This window comes from Eretmochelys imbricata, chromosome 9 (assembly GCF_965152235.1).
Source record: "Eretmochelys imbricata isolate rEreImb1 chromosome 9, rEreImb1.hap1, whole genome shotgun sequence".
Classification (NCBI taxonomy): domain Eukaryota; kingdom Metazoa; phylum Chordata; order Testudines; family Cheloniidae; genus Eretmochelys; species Eretmochelys imbricata.
In genome coordinates, this window is record NC_135580.1 from 2,477,506 (window position 1) to 2,495,887 (window position 18,382).

The 18,382-nt window shown below is 49.1% G+C and overlaps 1 protein-coding gene across 1 annotated transcript in view; it reads right to left on the reverse strand.

Annotated features, from left to right (window-relative positions):
• LOC144270381 (IgGFc-binding protein-like) overlaps positions 1 to 18,382 on the reverse strand; it is a 116,314-nt gene that overhangs the window by 80,287 nt on the left and 17,645 nt on the right. The window contains exons 22-35 of the mRNA XM_077826842.1: positions 17,520 to 18,118; positions 15,941 to 16,505; positions 15,570 to 15,772; positions 15,052 to 15,462; positions 13,558 to 13,844; positions 11,623 to 11,894; positions 10,990 to 11,130; positions 10,316 to 10,430; positions 9,768 to 9,857; positions 5,990 to 6,221; positions 5,470 to 5,647; positions 2,121 to 2,229; positions 1,470 to 1,561; positions 609 to 785 (exon numbers count right to left, since the gene is read on the reverse strand). Coding sequence (XP_077682968.1) covers positions 609 to 785; positions 1,470 to 1,561; positions 2,121 to 2,229; positions 5,470 to 5,647; positions 5,990 to 6,221; positions 9,768 to 9,857; positions 10,316 to 10,430; positions 10,990 to 11,130; positions 11,623 to 11,894; positions 13,558 to 13,844; positions 15,052 to 15,462; positions 15,570 to 15,772; positions 15,941 to 16,505; positions 17,520 to 18,118 — 3,471 coding nt within the window. The remainder of the gene's footprint in view (positions 1 to 608; positions 786 to 1,469; positions 1,562 to 2,120; positions 2,230 to 5,469; positions 5,648 to 5,989; positions 6,222 to 9,767; positions 9,858 to 10,315; positions 10,431 to 10,989; positions 11,131 to 11,622; positions 11,895 to 13,557; positions 13,845 to 15,051; positions 15,463 to 15,569; positions 15,773 to 15,940; positions 16,506 to 17,519; positions 18,119 to 18,382) is intronic.

Below are 18,382 nucleotides of genomic sequence, written 5' to 3' on the forward strand. Positions count from 1 at the left end.
CTGCTTCCTGGGCAGCAGCTGTTCTACGGGCTAATGGAGCAATGGTGGCCCTGATTCTCCTCTGGCTGACTCCAGCTTTACACTGGAGTACCTCCATGGACTTCAGTGGCTACTGCTGATTCACACCAATGGACGTGAGCAAAGACACAGACCCTCTTCCTCTAAAACTGCCAGGCTAGTACCTTTCACAAGGACCTAACATTCCTTCCTAACAATTACAAATAGAAGGGACTGTGGGGAGTTTCACTCGAGTCGCGGCTACTGTTTCTTCCACGGCAGCTCCCTAGACTGGAGACGCTCTTTGGATAAACAGAGCATTTCAACCTCTCAGGCGCTCTTATTTTACCAGCGCTAAATTTGGACAAATTAATACTTAGATGCTTTGTGAGGCTAGATCAGATTCAGTCTGAATATTGTACCTAACCTGACAGGATCCAGTGTAGAACTGGACCAGACTCAGGGCAAGAGAATGGAGAGACCACCCTCAAAGCATGACAGAAGAGGAAAGTGCATGCCGTCAGGGAACACAGGAAGCTCTAATTTTAAGAGCTTCTTGCATGATGAAAGTTGAATTCCAGAACATAATAGAGATCAATTACAACACTCACGGCACAAAGTATTATTTCTCCATTCTCTGCAGATCCCAGCATTTGTGCACGACTCTGCATAAGCCTGCAGCCCGTTGCATAAGGACACTGTCGGCTCCTTAGTGTGACACATGTCGTAAACACAGTTTTCCAAGAAAATCTCTGGAGCTACTTTGGCGTGACAGTCCTTGAAGATACCTATGTTAAGTCAGGAAAGAAACAGAATCACAGAAGGGAAGATGGAAGAAGCCTAGCGGTGCCACTAACCATCCCCTGTCATGGCAAGGAGTCAGTGCTCCCTGGCCAGTGTAGGCTGACCAGCTCGCTAGACTCAGCCAGACCAAACCTGGAGCTGAATACACCCAAACACTGATGAGATTTGGCTCAGTTTGCCTTAGGCCTGTCTCTACCATTTGCAGGGTATGTACAACGTCACTCAAAGCGGACACCCTTGTTCTTGATAGAGAGCTAGCAACGCCCTGGTAGTTACTGTTTCCGGAGGAGGGAAGGCCTAAAGCACTTCAGATACCCCTGTAAGAAAGCGGGGCAGTGGGGACCACCGCACGATGTCTCTGCTGCAGCAGAGTACAAGTTAATGGGAGCTCTGTGCAGGCAGGAGCGGCAGAACGAGGCCCTAGAAGTGCAATGCCCAAATAATCGTCACATCCTGGTGCCATCTCAATTCATGATCCAGTCTGAGCAGGTAACTCAGGGCAACTCCTGGGGCTTCTAGTTCAGCTTTTCGCACTGGGGGCCATACACATGTCCCTGGGGACTCGGGGCCGTGGCCCCAGGGAGCGAGGTCGGGATGGAGGCAAGGGCAGGCTGTCATTGGGAGTGATTTCAATCAGCTCGCCCAGGACACAGCCACGGGCATCGTACCTGTCGGGTCGGTGATCATGCCGCAGGCTGTGTCCTTCCTCGCTTCGCTCTCCAGCTGGGGTTCACAGAGCAGCACTTGGTCAGGGGAGCATCTGGCAAGAGAGAGAAAAGCTTCTGATGAATGTTTCTTTATTCCCCACGGGCCAGGTCTGGACAGGAAGATGCCACGTCTGCCCAGCAGGGACGACTCAATTCCAGCCACAGAGCAGAATCCAGGCTCCCTGAAAGGCTGCGTTCTGCCCCCACCTCCCCCACCACAGGAGGGGGCTCCCATTCCCGCACTGGGCACCTTGGGGTGCTCCACGACTCAGACGGAGTTGAATGAGGGGTGGAACACGCTGCTGCGGCAACCAGTGGATCGGTCCGGCTCCTGACTGGGACAGCAGGTGACCTCCCACCCACCAGCAGGTCTTCCTGGACTGGGGGACAGCAGACCTGCGAAGCAGATGGTAGCAGGCCAGCCACTCACTGCCTGCTTATGCTCAGCTGGGGAGGGGGCTCTTGGGTGTACGGGAGAGGATGGTTGTGCTCAGCCCCAGGAGGAGCCGAGGTGGTGGAGCCCTGGATGGGCGCCCTGCGGCTGAGTAGGCAGCACGCTTTCCTAGAGCTTTTGTAGCAAAGACCCCCTGATTAGCGTCCTTCTGTACGTACATGGTGTTATTCTCTGCCACCAGCCAGCTCTCTCCAAGCTCCGTGGAATCTCCTGCAATGCTGCCATTCGGCTTTAGGTTGTCATCCTTTGCATCGCCATTGTAATTACCTATCCAAAATGAAAAACGTGTAGATTACTTGAAATTCACAACTCCACAATGCACACTAGCGTGTGGTTGTCAAACACATTGTAATGAACCGGCTAGCGTGTATGTGCACCAGTGCCCGCTCCGGGAAGGAGTACGAACTGCTCCCTACGCGGCTCAGACACCGCACTGCTCACAGCTGAGGAAGATTCCATGGCAGATTAAATGGTAGGGGTCTGTGTGTTTGGAGCAAATGGTTTGGCGTTCCGATTCTGTCACATCACACGGTGACTCGAGTAAATGGGTTACAATACAATGAGAACTAACCCTCACCCTTACACTCAAATTCTATCATTTCCGAGGCTTAGAAGCCCTGGGGGTAACGCTCAAGGAGACATCATCCCACGGGGATCCCACGCTTCTACGCCAGAAGAGTGGAAGCGATCCTAGGGAATGAGTAGTTGGATGGGAAAACCCAGGACGCTGCCCCTGTAAGGGACCAGGCCTGGGAATTCCTGTACTGCAGAGCGGGACAGGGCTCCTCTCTCTTCCAGCCAACTGGGAGGAGCTCTCCCTAGGAGGGCAACACATATGCTGCCTTCTCCCTCAGAACAGGGAGAGGCTGAGGGGGGAAGGAAGCCAAAGCAAGAAGGCTGAGCTCCAGCTGAGAAGGGCTGGGAACGGTAGCTTCCCCAGGAGCAGACGGGCACAGAAGGAGAGCCCCGGGTGTGAAGAAGAATCATAGAATCACAGAATATCAGGGTTGGAAGGGACCTCAGCTTTGCACTGTTTCTTTTTAAAAACTAGCCCCAGACGGGGGTGCGCATAGCCAAAAACTACACCATCTGCTCAAGAAAGTCCCTCAAAAAGCACAAGAACAAATCCGCACAGACACACTCCGAGAACTCCGACCAGGGGTATTCTATCTGCGACCCAAGATCCATAAACCTGGAAATCCTGGACGCCCATCATGTCAGGCATTGGCACCCTGACAGCAGGATTGTCTGGCTATGTAGACTCCCTCCTCACGCCCTATGCTACCAGCACTCCCAGCTATCTTCGAGAGACCACTGACTTCCTGAGGAAATTACAATCCATCGGTGATCTTTCTGAAAACACCATCCTGGCCACTTTGGATGTAGAAGCCCTCTACACCAACATTCCACACAAAGATGGAGTACATGCCATCAGGAACAGTATCCCCAATAACGTCACGGCAAACCTGGTGGCTGAACTTGGTGACTTTGTCCTCACCCATAACTATTTCACATTTGGGGACAATGTATACCTTCAAATCAGCGGCACTGCTATGGGTACCCGCATGGCCCCACAGTATGCCAACATTTTTATGGCTGACTGAGAACAACCCAGGAACCTATCCTTGCAACAAAGCCCATTGCCAACTGTGTCCGCTTATCTAATCAGGGGACACCATCATAGGGCCTAATCACATCAGCCACACTATCAGAGGCTCGTTCACCTGCACATCCACCAATGTGATAGATGCCATCATGTGCCAGCTATGCCCCTCTACCATGGACATTGGTCAAACCGGACAGTCTCTACATAAAAGAATAAATGGACACAAATCAGAGGTCAGGAATTATAACATTCAAAAACCAGTCGGAGAACACTTCTAATCTCTCTGGTCACTCGATTACAGACCTAAAAGTGGCAATACTTCAACAAAAAAACTTCAAAAACAGACTCCAACGAGAGACTGCTGAATTGGAATTAATTTGCAAACTGGATACAATTAACTTAGGCTTGAATAAAGACTGGGAGTGGATGTGTCATTACACAAAGTAAATCTATGTCCCCATGTTTATTCCCCTCCACCCCCGTCCTCACACGTTCTTGTTAACTGCTGGAAATGGCCCACCTTCATTATCACTACAAAAGGTTCCCCCTGGCCCCGCTCTCCTGCTGGTAATAGCTCACCTTATCTGACCACTCTTGTTACAGTGTGTATGGTAACACCCATTGTTTCATGTTCTCTGTGTATATAAAATCTCCCCACCGTATTTTCCACTGTATGCATCCGATGAAGTGAGCTGCAGCTCACGAAAGCTTATGCTCAAATAAATTTGTTAGTCTCTAAGGTGCCACAAGTCCTCCTTTTCTCTTAGCCACAATGGGGTGCTCAGGAGGGAAGCAGCCCTGATACATCCCTGTTGAACCTGCTGAGCTTCAAGTATTGCCAGGCTTGTCTCCTGGCAATCTAACTGGTCTCTGCTTGCTTCAGAGCGGAGATTCTCACTCATCACCCACGTGTGTTAACCTGGAGTCTCCTTTGCTGTGTCACTAGATCAGAACTGGGTCTCTTACATGCATCAAATACATGTCTCTGACCTCTCTCTGGCATCTGCTCTATTCCGTCTTGCTGGACTCTCAAGGGCTCCCTGCGATTTGTGTCCTGCACAGCACCCAACATTTGGTTACGCTTGACAAAGAATACCAAATAATTGTGGAGATTAAACATGAAAAGGACATACACTGGGTTATCTACTCCATCTCCTCGGCTACTTCAGCATTGGTCCCCAGGGGACCATTTTCTAATGCTTTGTCTTGCAGCAGACCCACCTTCTACTGCAGCTGGACAACAAAAAGCAGCTCTAAAAAGAAGGCTCAGTGATCAGAGAAGCCTTTGCCCGTGCTCGGACTGTGACTACGACAGTGCGGAGGCAGTATGCATCTGTGAGTGCAAGGAACAAGACAGCAGAGCAGAAAAGCTCAGGACGGCTCCTAAACAGGGATTTGGAAATCTGTCCTGACCCACAAGAAGGGCCTGAAAGTTTTATTCTCGTTTCCAAGTTGAAAGAAATGAAAAGCATAGATTAGGCCGGATAGTCCCAATCAAAGAGGACAGACATGCTGCGATGCAAATAAGAGAAAAAAGATACGAGGGGACCTGGACCAGAGGCATCCAGGGTAGGACTGCGATAATATTTAGACTGCAGTTTATGAATGTGTTGAATGTGAGATTCCTCTCCTGTTAAAAATACATCTGCAGTTGTCATTTCTGACACAAGAGTTAACGCCTGGGTAACCAGATTTCTTGTAAGTTACGTTTGCCAGGTACCCGGACAATGATGGTTCCTTCAATCCAGTGACCAACATTGCAGTCTATACAAGACAGACTAGATTACTCTGGGATAAACATAAGATGGGACAAAAAAACCCAACCAATCCCCAAACTGCATGATTCATTGAAAAGCTCCTGATCGTATGACTTGACGGTACTGAAGAACAGGGATACTCACCACACAGGCCACAGAGCTGGCCCTTGTAACAACCGGACACTGAGACCTCCACATAGTGATTGCCGTCAAATCTGACCCAGAGACCAAAATCAGTTTCCAAAAGCACGTAGCGCCCGCTGATCTGGACCTTGATCTTGTTTTCAATCACCACGGGCAGGTTCCTTCTGGTGCCATTCACCTGAACAACACGTTGGGAAAGTCTGGTCACGACTAGCTACCCCCATAATTCCCAGGGAATCGCCCATGAATAGTCTAGCCAACGAGTTCACTGGCAGGAATGTTCTCATTCACACTGGGAATTTGGAGGAAATCTGACAGAAAGTTCACAGAGAGCCATTTTCAACTGCCAATCCTGAGTATTCTCCGGGGAAGCCTCATTCTAAGAAGCACACCCAACCAATGAGAAAACAGAAACCCACCATGTGACCTTTACGTCCAATCAAATGTCTCCATTTTTGCAGGTCTCAGTTTAAGCATGTCAGATGATTAAAATACTCCTTTTAAATAACATTTCACTTACAGTCACTTTCCTGTTCTTCAGCAAGGAAATCTGAGTTCCATAGACATCCACGTGCACCGACTTTACATAGGAAACTTTGGTATTGGAGCCCCTGTGCTCGTTGGTGGTGGACACGTCAAAGGGTGGAAGCCCCCTGGAGCCGTTGCACACTTTGGAGAGGGTGTAAGTGCAGTTTCCCATGAAATGGTGAACTCGGCCATCAAACGTGTAGTAATGCGGGTCCCCTGAGGCACTGCAGGTGGCACGGCCTTAAAAGGAAGAAACGTGGATTTATCCCCTGCAAATCCCTCCCACGTAACTGCACCCCTGTCACTTGCGCTCCACCGAGCACTTCCTGTTGGTGCGCACTTCCTGCTCACGCCACTTCAGAGCTCACAGAAACAGCATCGACCGGGAACAGAGTGGGGAGGAGGCAGGCAAGCTGCCCCATCCCTAAATGCCATTGTGCTGTAACTGGAAGACATCTGCGAGGTTCCCTGGAAACTCAGGGAAGTCGTCCTCCCTGATGTGGGTCTTGATCTGGTGATGCGGAAACTAGGCTGAGACCTTCCAAACTCATTTTCCCTTCTGATCGGGGACAAGATCTGAACCCTGCTCTCACAGGGGGAGTGGGCCACGGGAAGAAGCAGGAGTGGTCACCGTCAGGTCATATTAATTTCTGGAAGTGCAGATCTCAAGAGAGGAAGCTCCCATTATCGCAACCCATTTCGCCACTTGAGAAGCTAAGTGACGAGCACAAGGCTCCACTACAAGTCAGTGGCATCTCACAGAATAATAACAAGATGACGTGACTCCCTGTATCCTGCTTTCACCAGAAGTGACCACTTCCTTTTACAACCAATACAGTGTTCATGTTCCTCGGCTATACCCAGCAATGTGATTTCTGAACACCTAGGAAACTGACAATAGCATTGTGGTTGCGTGAAACCCACTGGAAATATCTCATGGATTTTTCAAACTCTGTTACCTAGAAATGGAGGACACAGAACCAAAAATTCATTGTTAAAAAAGAGCACTCTTGGAAAACGTTGAATCTCAGCTCTAACGCTAAGGCTTTGGTTCTAAGTTGGAGCCAAACCCAGAAGAGACGTAGTAAACGGAAGCAAATAAGATGTGGTTAAGTGCCTCTGAGAAGAGTTTGCAAGTTTGCTCTGTCTGGTCTGACCCCGAGCACTAGGGCTAGCCCCAGGTTGTCCTCCAGCAAGACTCAAAGGCTTAGACAAACCTGCACTAGTTCCACACTTGGCTAGAGCTACCAGCTGCTTTACCATTTGTAAGGTGAAAAGGTTTTGGGTCGCACCGATGGAATAACTCTACCTGGGGGACTGGTCAGCATTACCGTTGGATTTGCCTTCCTAAAACATAAATGTGGAGTTTTCAAACAGCTATTAGGGTGGAAACGTAATCTGCAGTCAGGCACCAATTTCTCACCCCACATGTGAATGGGGAGGAGATTTGTCCAACACGGAGGAACCCACGTTACCTGTCTGACAGGGCTCTGCTGTCATTGGAGTTGCTGTGGTCGGGGACTTTCCTGGCAAAATATACAAAGGAAATAACATGAAGAGGTTGGTCACTCTGTTCTGTGAAGAGTAGATTAGGACGACTCTTGAACAGTTTCCTCTTAGACTGGAAATGATCATGTGATCAGGAGAAATGTGATTCGAGAAACACTGAGCGCATGGCATATCTCAAAATGCAATAGCTCTAATAATGCCTCATTATAAACAGACGGAACTTGTCTTTAACACCCCCCCCCCGTCCTCCTCTGTGAGCAGACAGAAGGATTTATTCGCAGCCACAGTCTTGTAGTTTTCCCACGATAGCTTATGCCCATATAAATTTTTTTGTCTCTAAGGTTCCTCAAGGACTCCTTGTTGTTTTTGCTGATACAGACTAACACAGCAACTCTTCTGATTCCTGAATGTCTGAAACCTGTGAAAGTCAGGTATGCGTACCCTTGATGTAACTGAGATAGAATCATGTTGAGGGTAAGGTTGATTAAACCATGGTGCATATTGCCTTTTTAATATTGGTTGGAGATGGATGTTAAACTTAGTGCTGGAGTTTTTTTGACAATGTTTTAGACAATCTAAAGGAAAGGAACTTTTTCCCCCTTCATGTATCTCCTTCCATTCTCTTCAGGTTTTTTGTGCACAGCTGTGTCTTGGTGCAACCTAATTGCCACTAAAAGTTGTTTTGTCTTGTTTTTTCTAAGTTTGATCATAATATTTTTCTGTTAGGGATTGTCTCTTAGAACGTATGCATACAGAACAAAATTAGGGCCTGTAAATGCTACTGCAATATAAATAATTGTTAGACACAGTAAATAACATTCGAAAATTAAGTTCCCAAAGTCAAGCACTGTAAAGTTAGGAAAATGCTGGAATGTAGACTGCCTCTGCCACCTTGCTTCAGACCCCTTTTGTATAATCATTCTCATTAGAGCTGGACTGTCATAAATATAAAGGGAAGAGTAACCACCTTTCTGCATACAGTGCTATAAAATGCCTCCTGGCCAGAGGCAAAGTCCTTTTACCTGTAAAGGGTTAAGAAGCTAAGATAACCTCGCTGGCACCTGCCCAAAATGACCAATGAGGAGACAAGATAGTTTAAAATCTGGAGGAGGGGGGAAACAAAGGGTCTGTCTGTCTGTGTGATGCTTTTTGCAGGGAACAGAAAAGGAAGGGAGTCTTAGAATTTAGTAAGTTATCTAGCTAGAGATGCGTAAGATTTCTGTTTTGTTTAAATGGCTGGTAAATAAGTTGTGCTGAATGGAATGTATATTCCTGTATTTGTGTCTTTTTGTAACTTAAGGTTTTGCCAAGAGGGATTCTCTGTGTTTTGAATCTAATTACTCTGTAAGGTATTCACCATCCTGATTACAGAGGTGTTTCTTTAACTTTTTCTTTAATTAAAATTCTTCTTTTAAGAACCTGATTGCTTTTTTGTTGTTTTTAAGATCCAAGGGTTTGGGTCTGTGTTCACGTATGCAAATTGGTGAGGATTTTTATCAAGCCTTCCCCAAGAAAGAGGGTGTAGGGCTTGGGGGGATATTTTGGGCGGAAGAAGTCTCCAAGTGGGCTTTTTCCCTGTTCTTTATTTAACACGCTTGGTAGTGGCAGCATGAGGTCCAAGGACAAAAGGTAAAAGTTTGTACCTTGGGGAAGTTTTAACCTAAGCTGGTAAGAATAAGCTTAGGGGGTCTTTCATGCAGGTCCCCACATCTGTATCCTAGGTTCAGAGTGGGGAAGGAATCTTGACATGAACAAATAAAGAATTTTTTTTATTCCCTGGAAATTCCAAAAAAATCAAAAAATATTTTGTTTCTGACTGAACTGAAAACGACTTTAAAAAAAATTCAGCAAATCGAAAAGCAGAAAAAAATTGAGTCAAAACAAAGCAAAACATTTTGGCAACTTTGAAACAAAGAGAAAAGGTGTCAAGCTTACACAGAGCTCTTCTTCAGGTACGGGAAACTCACTCAGAATGTTCCTGCAAATGTCAAGGTGGCAGCTCAAATGCTTGGCTCTCTTTCCAACACACGCTGGTCTAATACAAGATATGACCTCATCCACCTTGTCTCTCTAATTTCCTCGGATCGAGATGGCTACAACAACACTGCTAGTCGCCTGGATCCTTTCTAAGCTTTGGGACGTATTCTGCCCTCCCATTCACACGGAGTAAGAGCAGAAGAGCTGTGCAGAACCTGACGATCGGCGTGACATGCCAATTAATTGCAGATCTTTAAGGAGTCATTTATATCAGAGAAATTCACCTGAACTTGGCGACGGAGGTGGTGTGGTTGTCCCTACAGAAGGGGTAGAGGAGGTTGATGTGGTGCTCACAGTTGTTGGAGGTACATCTCCTACAAGGAGACAATGTCATAGAGATGTTCTGTAATTCACATGTTCTTGTTCCAAACAAAGGAAACACTGACCATGATCACCAAGTAGCCCTGTCCATAAAAACAGAAACTCTGACATGATGCGCTGTACCTGGGCAATATCCGTTTATTAGAGATACATCATCCACTGCTACGTCACTGCGGAAATCTTCACCCCGCTGTCCCTCCAGGAGGATCTAGGGGAAGGGGAAGTTGCCAGAGTTAGTTTCTTTCATACCCATTTGTTCTTCATTAAAGCCCTATCATCGTAAGAGTCAAGGCAAATGATTTCACCTACCTGCATATTTCCTCCGCTATACACAGTGACTTCTGCCAAGTTCCACCTATCGCCCTTATTTCCTGTCTCTGACCAGACCAGACGTGGTGCTGCACCCTCAGCGACATAAACTCTCAGTGCCATTGTGCGAGCCACTCCGTACATGTGATACCAGAAGCGGAAACAATGGGGTCCATTGGCACTGCACACAGGACTCTGCAAGTGAGCCACAGCTCCAGAGCTGGCCTCGCTCGCTTGCAAGTAGATGAAGTAACCATCTGAAACAAACAGAGTGTTACGAAGGAATGTACAAGCTGTAGGACATGACAAACAATGATAACACTCCTAAGAGCATAAACATCACAGCCGACATTCGATCCTTAATGGAACACAAGTGATATAGAATTCTGTTGCCAGTGTTTCTACGGGAAGCACACACAATTCCAGGAGAGACTCCAAACAGTGCTCTCAGCTCCTTCCTTTCCATTTATTTATCCAGTCATCTAGGTTTGTTACTTTGCAGGCCACAGGGAGATGTTTTGTTGTGGTTGCAAGAGCCGGTTTCGGCTAAATAAGATATCCGGTCTCTTCCAATGAGGAAAGTCACTGATTTTTTGTGATATAATATTTTCACCCTGGATACCATTCATCCTCTAGTAATCCGAGGCTTGTTGATCTTAATGGGAGTCTTCTCCTTGACCTCCGTGGGCTCTGGATCTGCCCCGAGAGGCCTGGACTCTGTATTTGACCCAAAGGCCCTTCCAGCCTGCTCCTGAATTCCTTTCCTACTAACCACGTCATTACGCAAGAGAGCTAGGTGGAGGCTGCAGTCCCTACCTCCTGTCGTGTGGTCGTACGAGGGTCCCGTGTTTGGCGAGGAGGTTGGCCCCCGGTGGCGTTTCCAGTCCAAGCTGTCAGAGACTGACTGTGTCCAGTCACAGAAGTCAGTGTCAAACGAACAGGACATGTTACAAGGAGCTGGAGGAATTGGAAAAGGAACAGGAGAGAGGTGATATTTCCTGTGACGATCCCAAAGGAGGCTTCTCCCTGTCTCCCAACGCTAGCTCCCGGAGCAGGAACTTCCTACGCACCTGTCACGTCTGCGGTAGCGAATGACTTTCTCCCTCAGACTACAGACATTTTAAAATATAGCATTTGCCAAGTGGAAGGAGTTATGGCTAACATGCCAGTACAAACATGCCAGGAAAAGCAGCACTCCGAAGAAAGCTGCGGTCAGAGAGGAAACTTTGGAAAAACACTGGTCAAGGGCTTTTCTTGCTCCCCTGTGGCTACAGCCAGTGTACTGCTATTAGAGATGTTCTTATCTGCACAAATAAGATGGCACCTTCTACCATGCAACTCCCGCTTTGTGATTGCACTGTAGGAACAGTGACTAAATGCTCCTCCCCACAAATGCCGTGGGTGTACAATTTGGCACATAGGCATCTACTGATACCGGCTGAAATTTACCGCAGATAGTGTCCGCCGTCCATTCCCCAAGAGAGACTCCTGCCTCTGCACAGGCTGCCGCATACGATTCCAGATCATTGCAGAGCTGCTCAGAGCTTCCTCCTGTGGCACACTGGTCGTAGACACAGCTCTCAAGGTACAGGTGGGGTGGCACCGCAGAACGGCAGGGTGCGAATGGGCCGTCGCGGTGCGTTAGGATTCCACACCGCTCCTCAGCTGCCAGCTGCTCGGAGGGAGTGCACGTTACCGGTGGCAGGATCGTTGTATCACACCTAGAGAACACAAAGGAACACAAGCTTACGCAGGCCTGGGGATCTGAAAGTAGACAATTCTCTTTAAAAATTGAGAGTAAATATGCGTCCGTTGCCAGAAATGCTCAAATCCAACCTGAGGCACCTCTCCAAGGACTGCAAATCATCCACCAACATGAATACAAAGTAAAGGGCACGTTATTACATGCGGAGTTTGAAATCCTGAGACCTTTATTCACTTTCGAGTCTGTTATTCTTTAGGCCAGTGGTCCTCAGGCTGTGGGTCTTGCTCCCCGAGGGGGGCGCACAGGAACCTTTGAGGAGGCCCAGGGAGGCCCAGACCAGCCCCCATGGGGCGCGGGGAAGTAGCGCCACCCAGTCCTGCTCCGGCCCCAGCTACTCCAGCCCTGCTCCCCGGCCCCAGCTGCAGGTCCGGCCCCGACCTCGCACACTGGATCCCAGCTCCGCTCCTGGCCGCGGCCCCTGGCTTCAGGCATCCACCTGCCGGCCCCACTCCCAGCCGAGGCTCCAGCTGCAGCACCAGCCCCGCTCCCAACCGTTGCTCCCGGGGAGTCATGGACCAGGAAAAGGGGAGGCATGGACAAAAACGTTTGGGGACCACTGCTTGAGGCTGAGGATGTGTCCCATTGCCTTTCAGAACAAGAGGATGGAGAAGCCCTGTTAGTGATTCCGCAGTTCAGGGTCTCTTTTAAAATGGGCCATACCTTCCTATTTCTCTCTAAAAGTTGGGCGCCTTCCGGGGGAGTATTGAGGCCCTTTGTATTCTCTTTGCACCTTGGGTTTGGCTTCTCTTAGTTTATGCACGGAAAAGGTTTGAAATTTGACTTTGGATGAAATGTCTCCTTGCTACACAGACTATCCGGCATCCATGACCTCCCTTAAAAGACATTGTGTAGCTCCAGGAGACAAACAGATAGGAAAGGGAAGGAGGACATGAGCCACTCGCTGCCCTGGAGAGCAACACTGCTGAAGTACCAGGAGCTAAGGAGAGAGAGATTCCTGGGGATGGGCAGCACAGCTGCCCTGCTGCCACCCAGGGGCCCAGTCTTGCAGGGTGGGGGTGCTGCTGCAGGGAGTGCGTAGGGCCCAAGCGGTGATGTTAGGGACTCGGGCCCTGTGCAGACAGGCTGCCATGTAATGCAGAGCCGCGTCCCTGGCAGGTTCTGCTGCGGGAGGGGCTGCTCCCACCTACACCGGCCCGAGCAACAGGAGCAGGTCGGCTCGAGTGCTCGCTCTGCCCGGAGGGGACAGTTTGGTCCGGAGACTTGATCTAGTCCTCTTTGAAATAGGACCGTCAGCCCGTGGCAGATTAGTGCAGGGTAGACTCACACCCTGGCTTGTGCAAAGTAATTCTTCATGGGGACAAGCCCTCTGTCAGAATCAATATTGCTACTCTCATTCGCAGGAGAAAAGGAAAACAGGACGTCCTCTCGCAGGGGAAAAGCGGAATAACCTGAGTGGAGTCAGGATGGAAATAACATTTCCTTTGCACTGGGTCCAGGAGACAACCCATCTAGAAGTCGCTTCTGCGTATAAATAGGTAACATAATTGGTAATGCCAACGTGTGCATTTAGTCTTGCTAATGCCAGACTGAACCTAGATCAACAGTCTCACTTTCCAGTGCGCTGTCTACCTAGGGACTGTTAATCAACAATGACTCACGGCCACTCATCGTCAGGCACCCTCCAGCTGGCTCCAAATTCATTGGCGTCTGCCACCACGACCCCATCAGGTCTCGTGAAGTCGTCCTGCTGGGTCCCCGTGTACGTCCCGCACAATCCGCACAGCCGCCCTTTGTACTTCTCAGTCACTCTTACAAAGAGCTCGTGGTCCCCATTGAACTGCAGCTGGACGCCCAGGGTGGTAGTAATTTGTACGTAGCGTCCGATGAGTGAAACGGTCACTCCAGGGAGAGGAGTTTTAGGGGGAGAGGCCAGGGCACCATTAATCTGAATGGGAAAGAAGGACAGAAGGAAAAGTGTATGTTCTGCACTGTCATGTTCCCAAAGACCCTTGCTTTTTCATATCTTGCATATAGTGCAGAATGAAGAAAAATATTCTGGGGCACAGACTTTTCCAGACATGGCATTTGTAAAGTGTAAACAAAAACCATCTGTAGAACACTTCTTGGCTTTTAAAAAGCACTGGAATTTATGGAAATATTTGCCACATCCAAACCACGCAAGCCCCCTTGCATTTTCGGGGCTCTTCTCTGCACCCTCTCCCCTTTCGGTAAAGTCTTTTTAAAAGGTGAGCACCGGAACTGGTGTCCGCAGTACTCTGTTATCAGCCTCAAGAATGCCGCACGCACAGGTAAAATCACCTGCCGGCTTCAACTCACTACTTCCCTGTGTGCGTGTACCCAAAACTACATTGTCTCTGAGTGGGCCCCGCTTACCAGGATCCAGACGGCTCTGTATGACTGCCCTGTCCTCATCATTATTTTAGTACGTCCTCAGTCTTTGTGTCATCCACCATTTGAATCACAGCTATCAACTTATATTTGCTTTCAAATCATTGATAGAAATACTGATTAGTGCCCGTTTTAGAACTGATCCCCGCAGAACCCCAATAGATGTAGCCCTAAAGGACGACGATTCTCCACATCATTACCAGGGTCACACCACTTGTCATTTTTAACTCTTGACACAACTTTCTCACTCTTCCAGTCTTCTGGGAGGTCCCTGGTAGTCCGAGATTTATTAAAAATCAACCTCAGTGGGCCAGAGATCTCCCCCAGCCATTCGAGAACTCTTGGGTGCAAGTGATCACGGCCGGCTGATTTTAAAATGTTTACTCCCAACACATGCTCTTTTACACCTTCTCTAGTTATGAATGGCTTGGAAAGAAAGTCATTATTCTCAGGCACTATAAATCTCCAATCGCTTAACTTCACTAATCACTGGGAGGCGAGAATGAATTTTGATGCGGACTGTACAGACAGGTGCACTGAGAAACAGAGAGGGTAAGCGGGTCACCCAAGCTCACCCAAGTAATGAGGACTCTTGTTCTTAATTCAAGTCACTAGACAGTATTTGCTGACATGGATTCCAAGATCTCAAGGGGCCTATTTCTTGTAACGCATTGAGAGTTTAAGAAAGACTATAGGCTAGTTAAAGCAGATTCACATGACATAAAAAGCACACAACGGAATACATTCCGGATGAAGATGAGATAGGCGCTTACGTAGACCATCCTGTTCTTCCTGAGGGCAATGTGGACGCCATCCAGGGTGAGAGCGACGGAGTTAATGGCTGTCCAGCTGGGGCTGCCCCGGTGTTCATTTCGGGTGGTAACCCTAAAACTGCCAGAGGAGTTATCGCAGGTCTCCACCACGGTGTAGTTGCAGGCACCCTGGAAGTGGTGAAGTTTCCCATCAAAGGTGGTGTAATGTGGGTCACCGTAGATGTGGCACGTCGCGCTGCCGGCGGGATAACATCCCCGCAGGCCATTTTGAATCTTGCAGATCTCATCTGGACCACAAGACAGCTCACTGCACGTCATGATGCCATTTCCAAGACACTCACAACGGCTCGTGCAGTTCTCCGTCACAACGCGCTCTCCTTCCTGCCGGGAGACACACACAAGAAATGCATGAACGGATGCCATTAAAGAGGGTGATGCTGGCAGATCAGTTCCCCACCCAGGGCGCTGAGGTCCGTGGTTTCACTCACACTGTAGTATATGTCCTGGAACACACAGCCACACTTGGCTTCTGGCACACAGGCGCTTCCGCTGAGCACGAATCCAGAATTACACGCGCAGCCCTCGACACAGGGCTTGCTGCAGTTCTCGGGGGCGAGGCGGTCCAGACATGTGGCAGGGCAGGCAGTCATACAAGGCTCGTAGTGGCTGTTGGGAGCAGAGCAGGTGGGAGCTGAAAGGGTAACGAGGGGAAGAGAATTAAGATCGACAAAGCCCCCTTGGAAACACGCCCCACAGGGAGACAGACGTAGTGACAAGGGTTCTTCACAACCACGTAAGGTCAATAAAGAACAAATTTGTTTGCTGAACAAGGACTGGATGCTCCAGATTTGCTACTCACCGCAGAAGGTGGCATTTCTCCAGGGGGGGAGCGTCACCCCGGCTTCCTGACACGCATCCGCGTAGGTCGCCAGAGCGCTACACAGGAGCTCCTCACTCCCATTCAGCGCACAGAGGTCATAGACGCAGCTCTCAAAGATGCTCTCAGGATTGATCACGGAGTGGCAGACGGCAAAGGGGCCAGGCCTCTGGGTTATCATGCCACAGAATCTGTCTGTTCTGTAGAGGTTCTCCCGGTCTGCAGGGCAGGGGTCTGGTGGTGGGATGCCACCGCAAGAGGGATCGTCGTCCATGACACGCCAGCTGTTTCCCAGCTCATTAGAGTTCTTGGCTTGCTGCCCATCGGGCATCATATAGTCATCCTGTCTCCGACCGTTAAAGTTACCGCACATGCCACAGGTCCTGTTGAAATAGGTGGTGGGCACCTTCACTTCCACCGAGTGATCGGTGTCATAGGAAACCCTCAGTCTGAAATCTGTCTCTAGGGTAACGTATCGTCCGCTCCTGCTCACTCTGATTGACCCACCAGCTGCGCTGACAGGAAGGGTCATTAGCACCTCATTGACCTAATGGGAAACGGAAGGAAAAGTACCACGTGATTTCCTAGGACACTTGTAAGGGAGAAATTAGCAATGAAATTGACTCATTCTCTGCAAATAATTACTATGTGAAATAGTAACATGCATTTCCGGATTGTTTTTCTCTCGGCGCAAGTTGTCCAGATGTAACACCCAAACCTCAGGAAGGCTCCTGCTGCCCGCTGCAGACGGTCCCTTTAGACCGTCTTGATATAAAGTTTGAAAGATCAGGAGTCACGGATTCCTCTTCATGGAATCACAGAATCATAGAATATCAGGCTTGGAAGGGACCTCAGGAGGTCATCTAGTCCAACTCCCTGCTCAAAGCAGGACCAATCCCCAACTAAATCATCCCAGCCGGGGCTTTTTTTAAGCCTGACCTTAAAAACCTCTCAGGAAGGAGATTCCACCACCTCCCTAGGTAACCCATTCCAGTGCTTCACCGCCCTCCTAGCGCAAATGGTTTTCCTAATATCCAACCTAAACCTCCCCCACTGCAACTTGAGACCATTACTCCTTGTTCTGTCATCTGCTACTACGGAGAACACTCTAGATCCATCCTCTTTGGAACCCCCTTTCGGGTAGTTGAAAGCAGCTATCAAATCCCCCCTCATTCTTCTCTTCTGCAGACTAAACAATCCCAGTTCCCTCAGCCTCTCCTCAAAAGTCATGTGCTCCAGCCCCCCAGTCATTTTTGTTGCCCTCCGCTGGACTCTTTCCAATTTTTCCACATCCTTCTTGTAGTGTGGGGCCCAAAACTGGACACAGTACTCCAGATGAGGCCTCACCAATGCCGAATAGAGGGGAACGATCAAGTCCCTCGATCTGCTGGCAATGCTCCTACTTACACAGCCCAAAATGCCATTTGCCTTTTTGGCAACCAGGGCACACTCTTGACTCATATTCAACAGAGGAGAGTGAGAAACGGTCACCTTTACAGAAGGACACAGAGCAAAGCTCACTCCCCATCTGGAATCCACCTACTGAGGAAATGCTCCTTACCAGCACTTGGCTCGGACGGTTTCTGAGAATTTCTATGTGTTGTCCATAAACCTCCACCAGGACTTTCTGCACGTAGGACACCGTGGGCTTCCCTCGATGCTCGTTCTTGGCTTCTACGTTGAAATAAGGCAGAGAGCTGGAGTTGGCGCACACTTTGGCCAGCGTGTAGGTGCAGATCCCCATGAAGTGGTGAGTCTCTCTGTCAAACGTGTTGTAATGAGGGTCGTTGTGGACGCGGCAGATCCCGTAAGTCTCAGGGTAGCAGCCAGGTTTTCCGTTCTGAACCCCACAGTAATGATCGGCTGGGCAGGCTGCGTTCGAGCACGTTACTTTGCTCCCCTGAGAGGGACATCTGCATTTAGAGGAGCAGGTGTCATCGGTCCAGAATTCAGAGCCAACAGGGTAGTGTTTGCCATTGTGCCAACACCCGCACTGACTGCTGGGGACACAGCCGTCGTTGTAGAGAAGATAGCCACTGTCGCACACGCATCCTTCCACACACGGCAGGCTGCAGCTGGCAGGAGCCATCGGGTTGACACAGGTAGCAGGGCAGGCTGCCGTGCATGCTTCATAGTGACTGTTGCGTGGACAGTCAATGGCTGGAGAAAACAAAAGCTCTGTCATAGATCAGAAAGTATTACACTAATCAATTCTCTTTGCTACCTGTTCACAGGTAATTATTTCATACGCAGTGCGATGATACGCCAGCTTCAGTTCTACTTAGTTATGGTATCAGCTGCACCAATTGATGCCAGGTTAGTTTCTCGGAAATGGAAACTCCCAAGGTTCTACTGCAACTGCAGAAGAGCACGATGCACAATGAAACCTAAAACAATGCGTCAGCCCGTGCAATGCTTTCACGT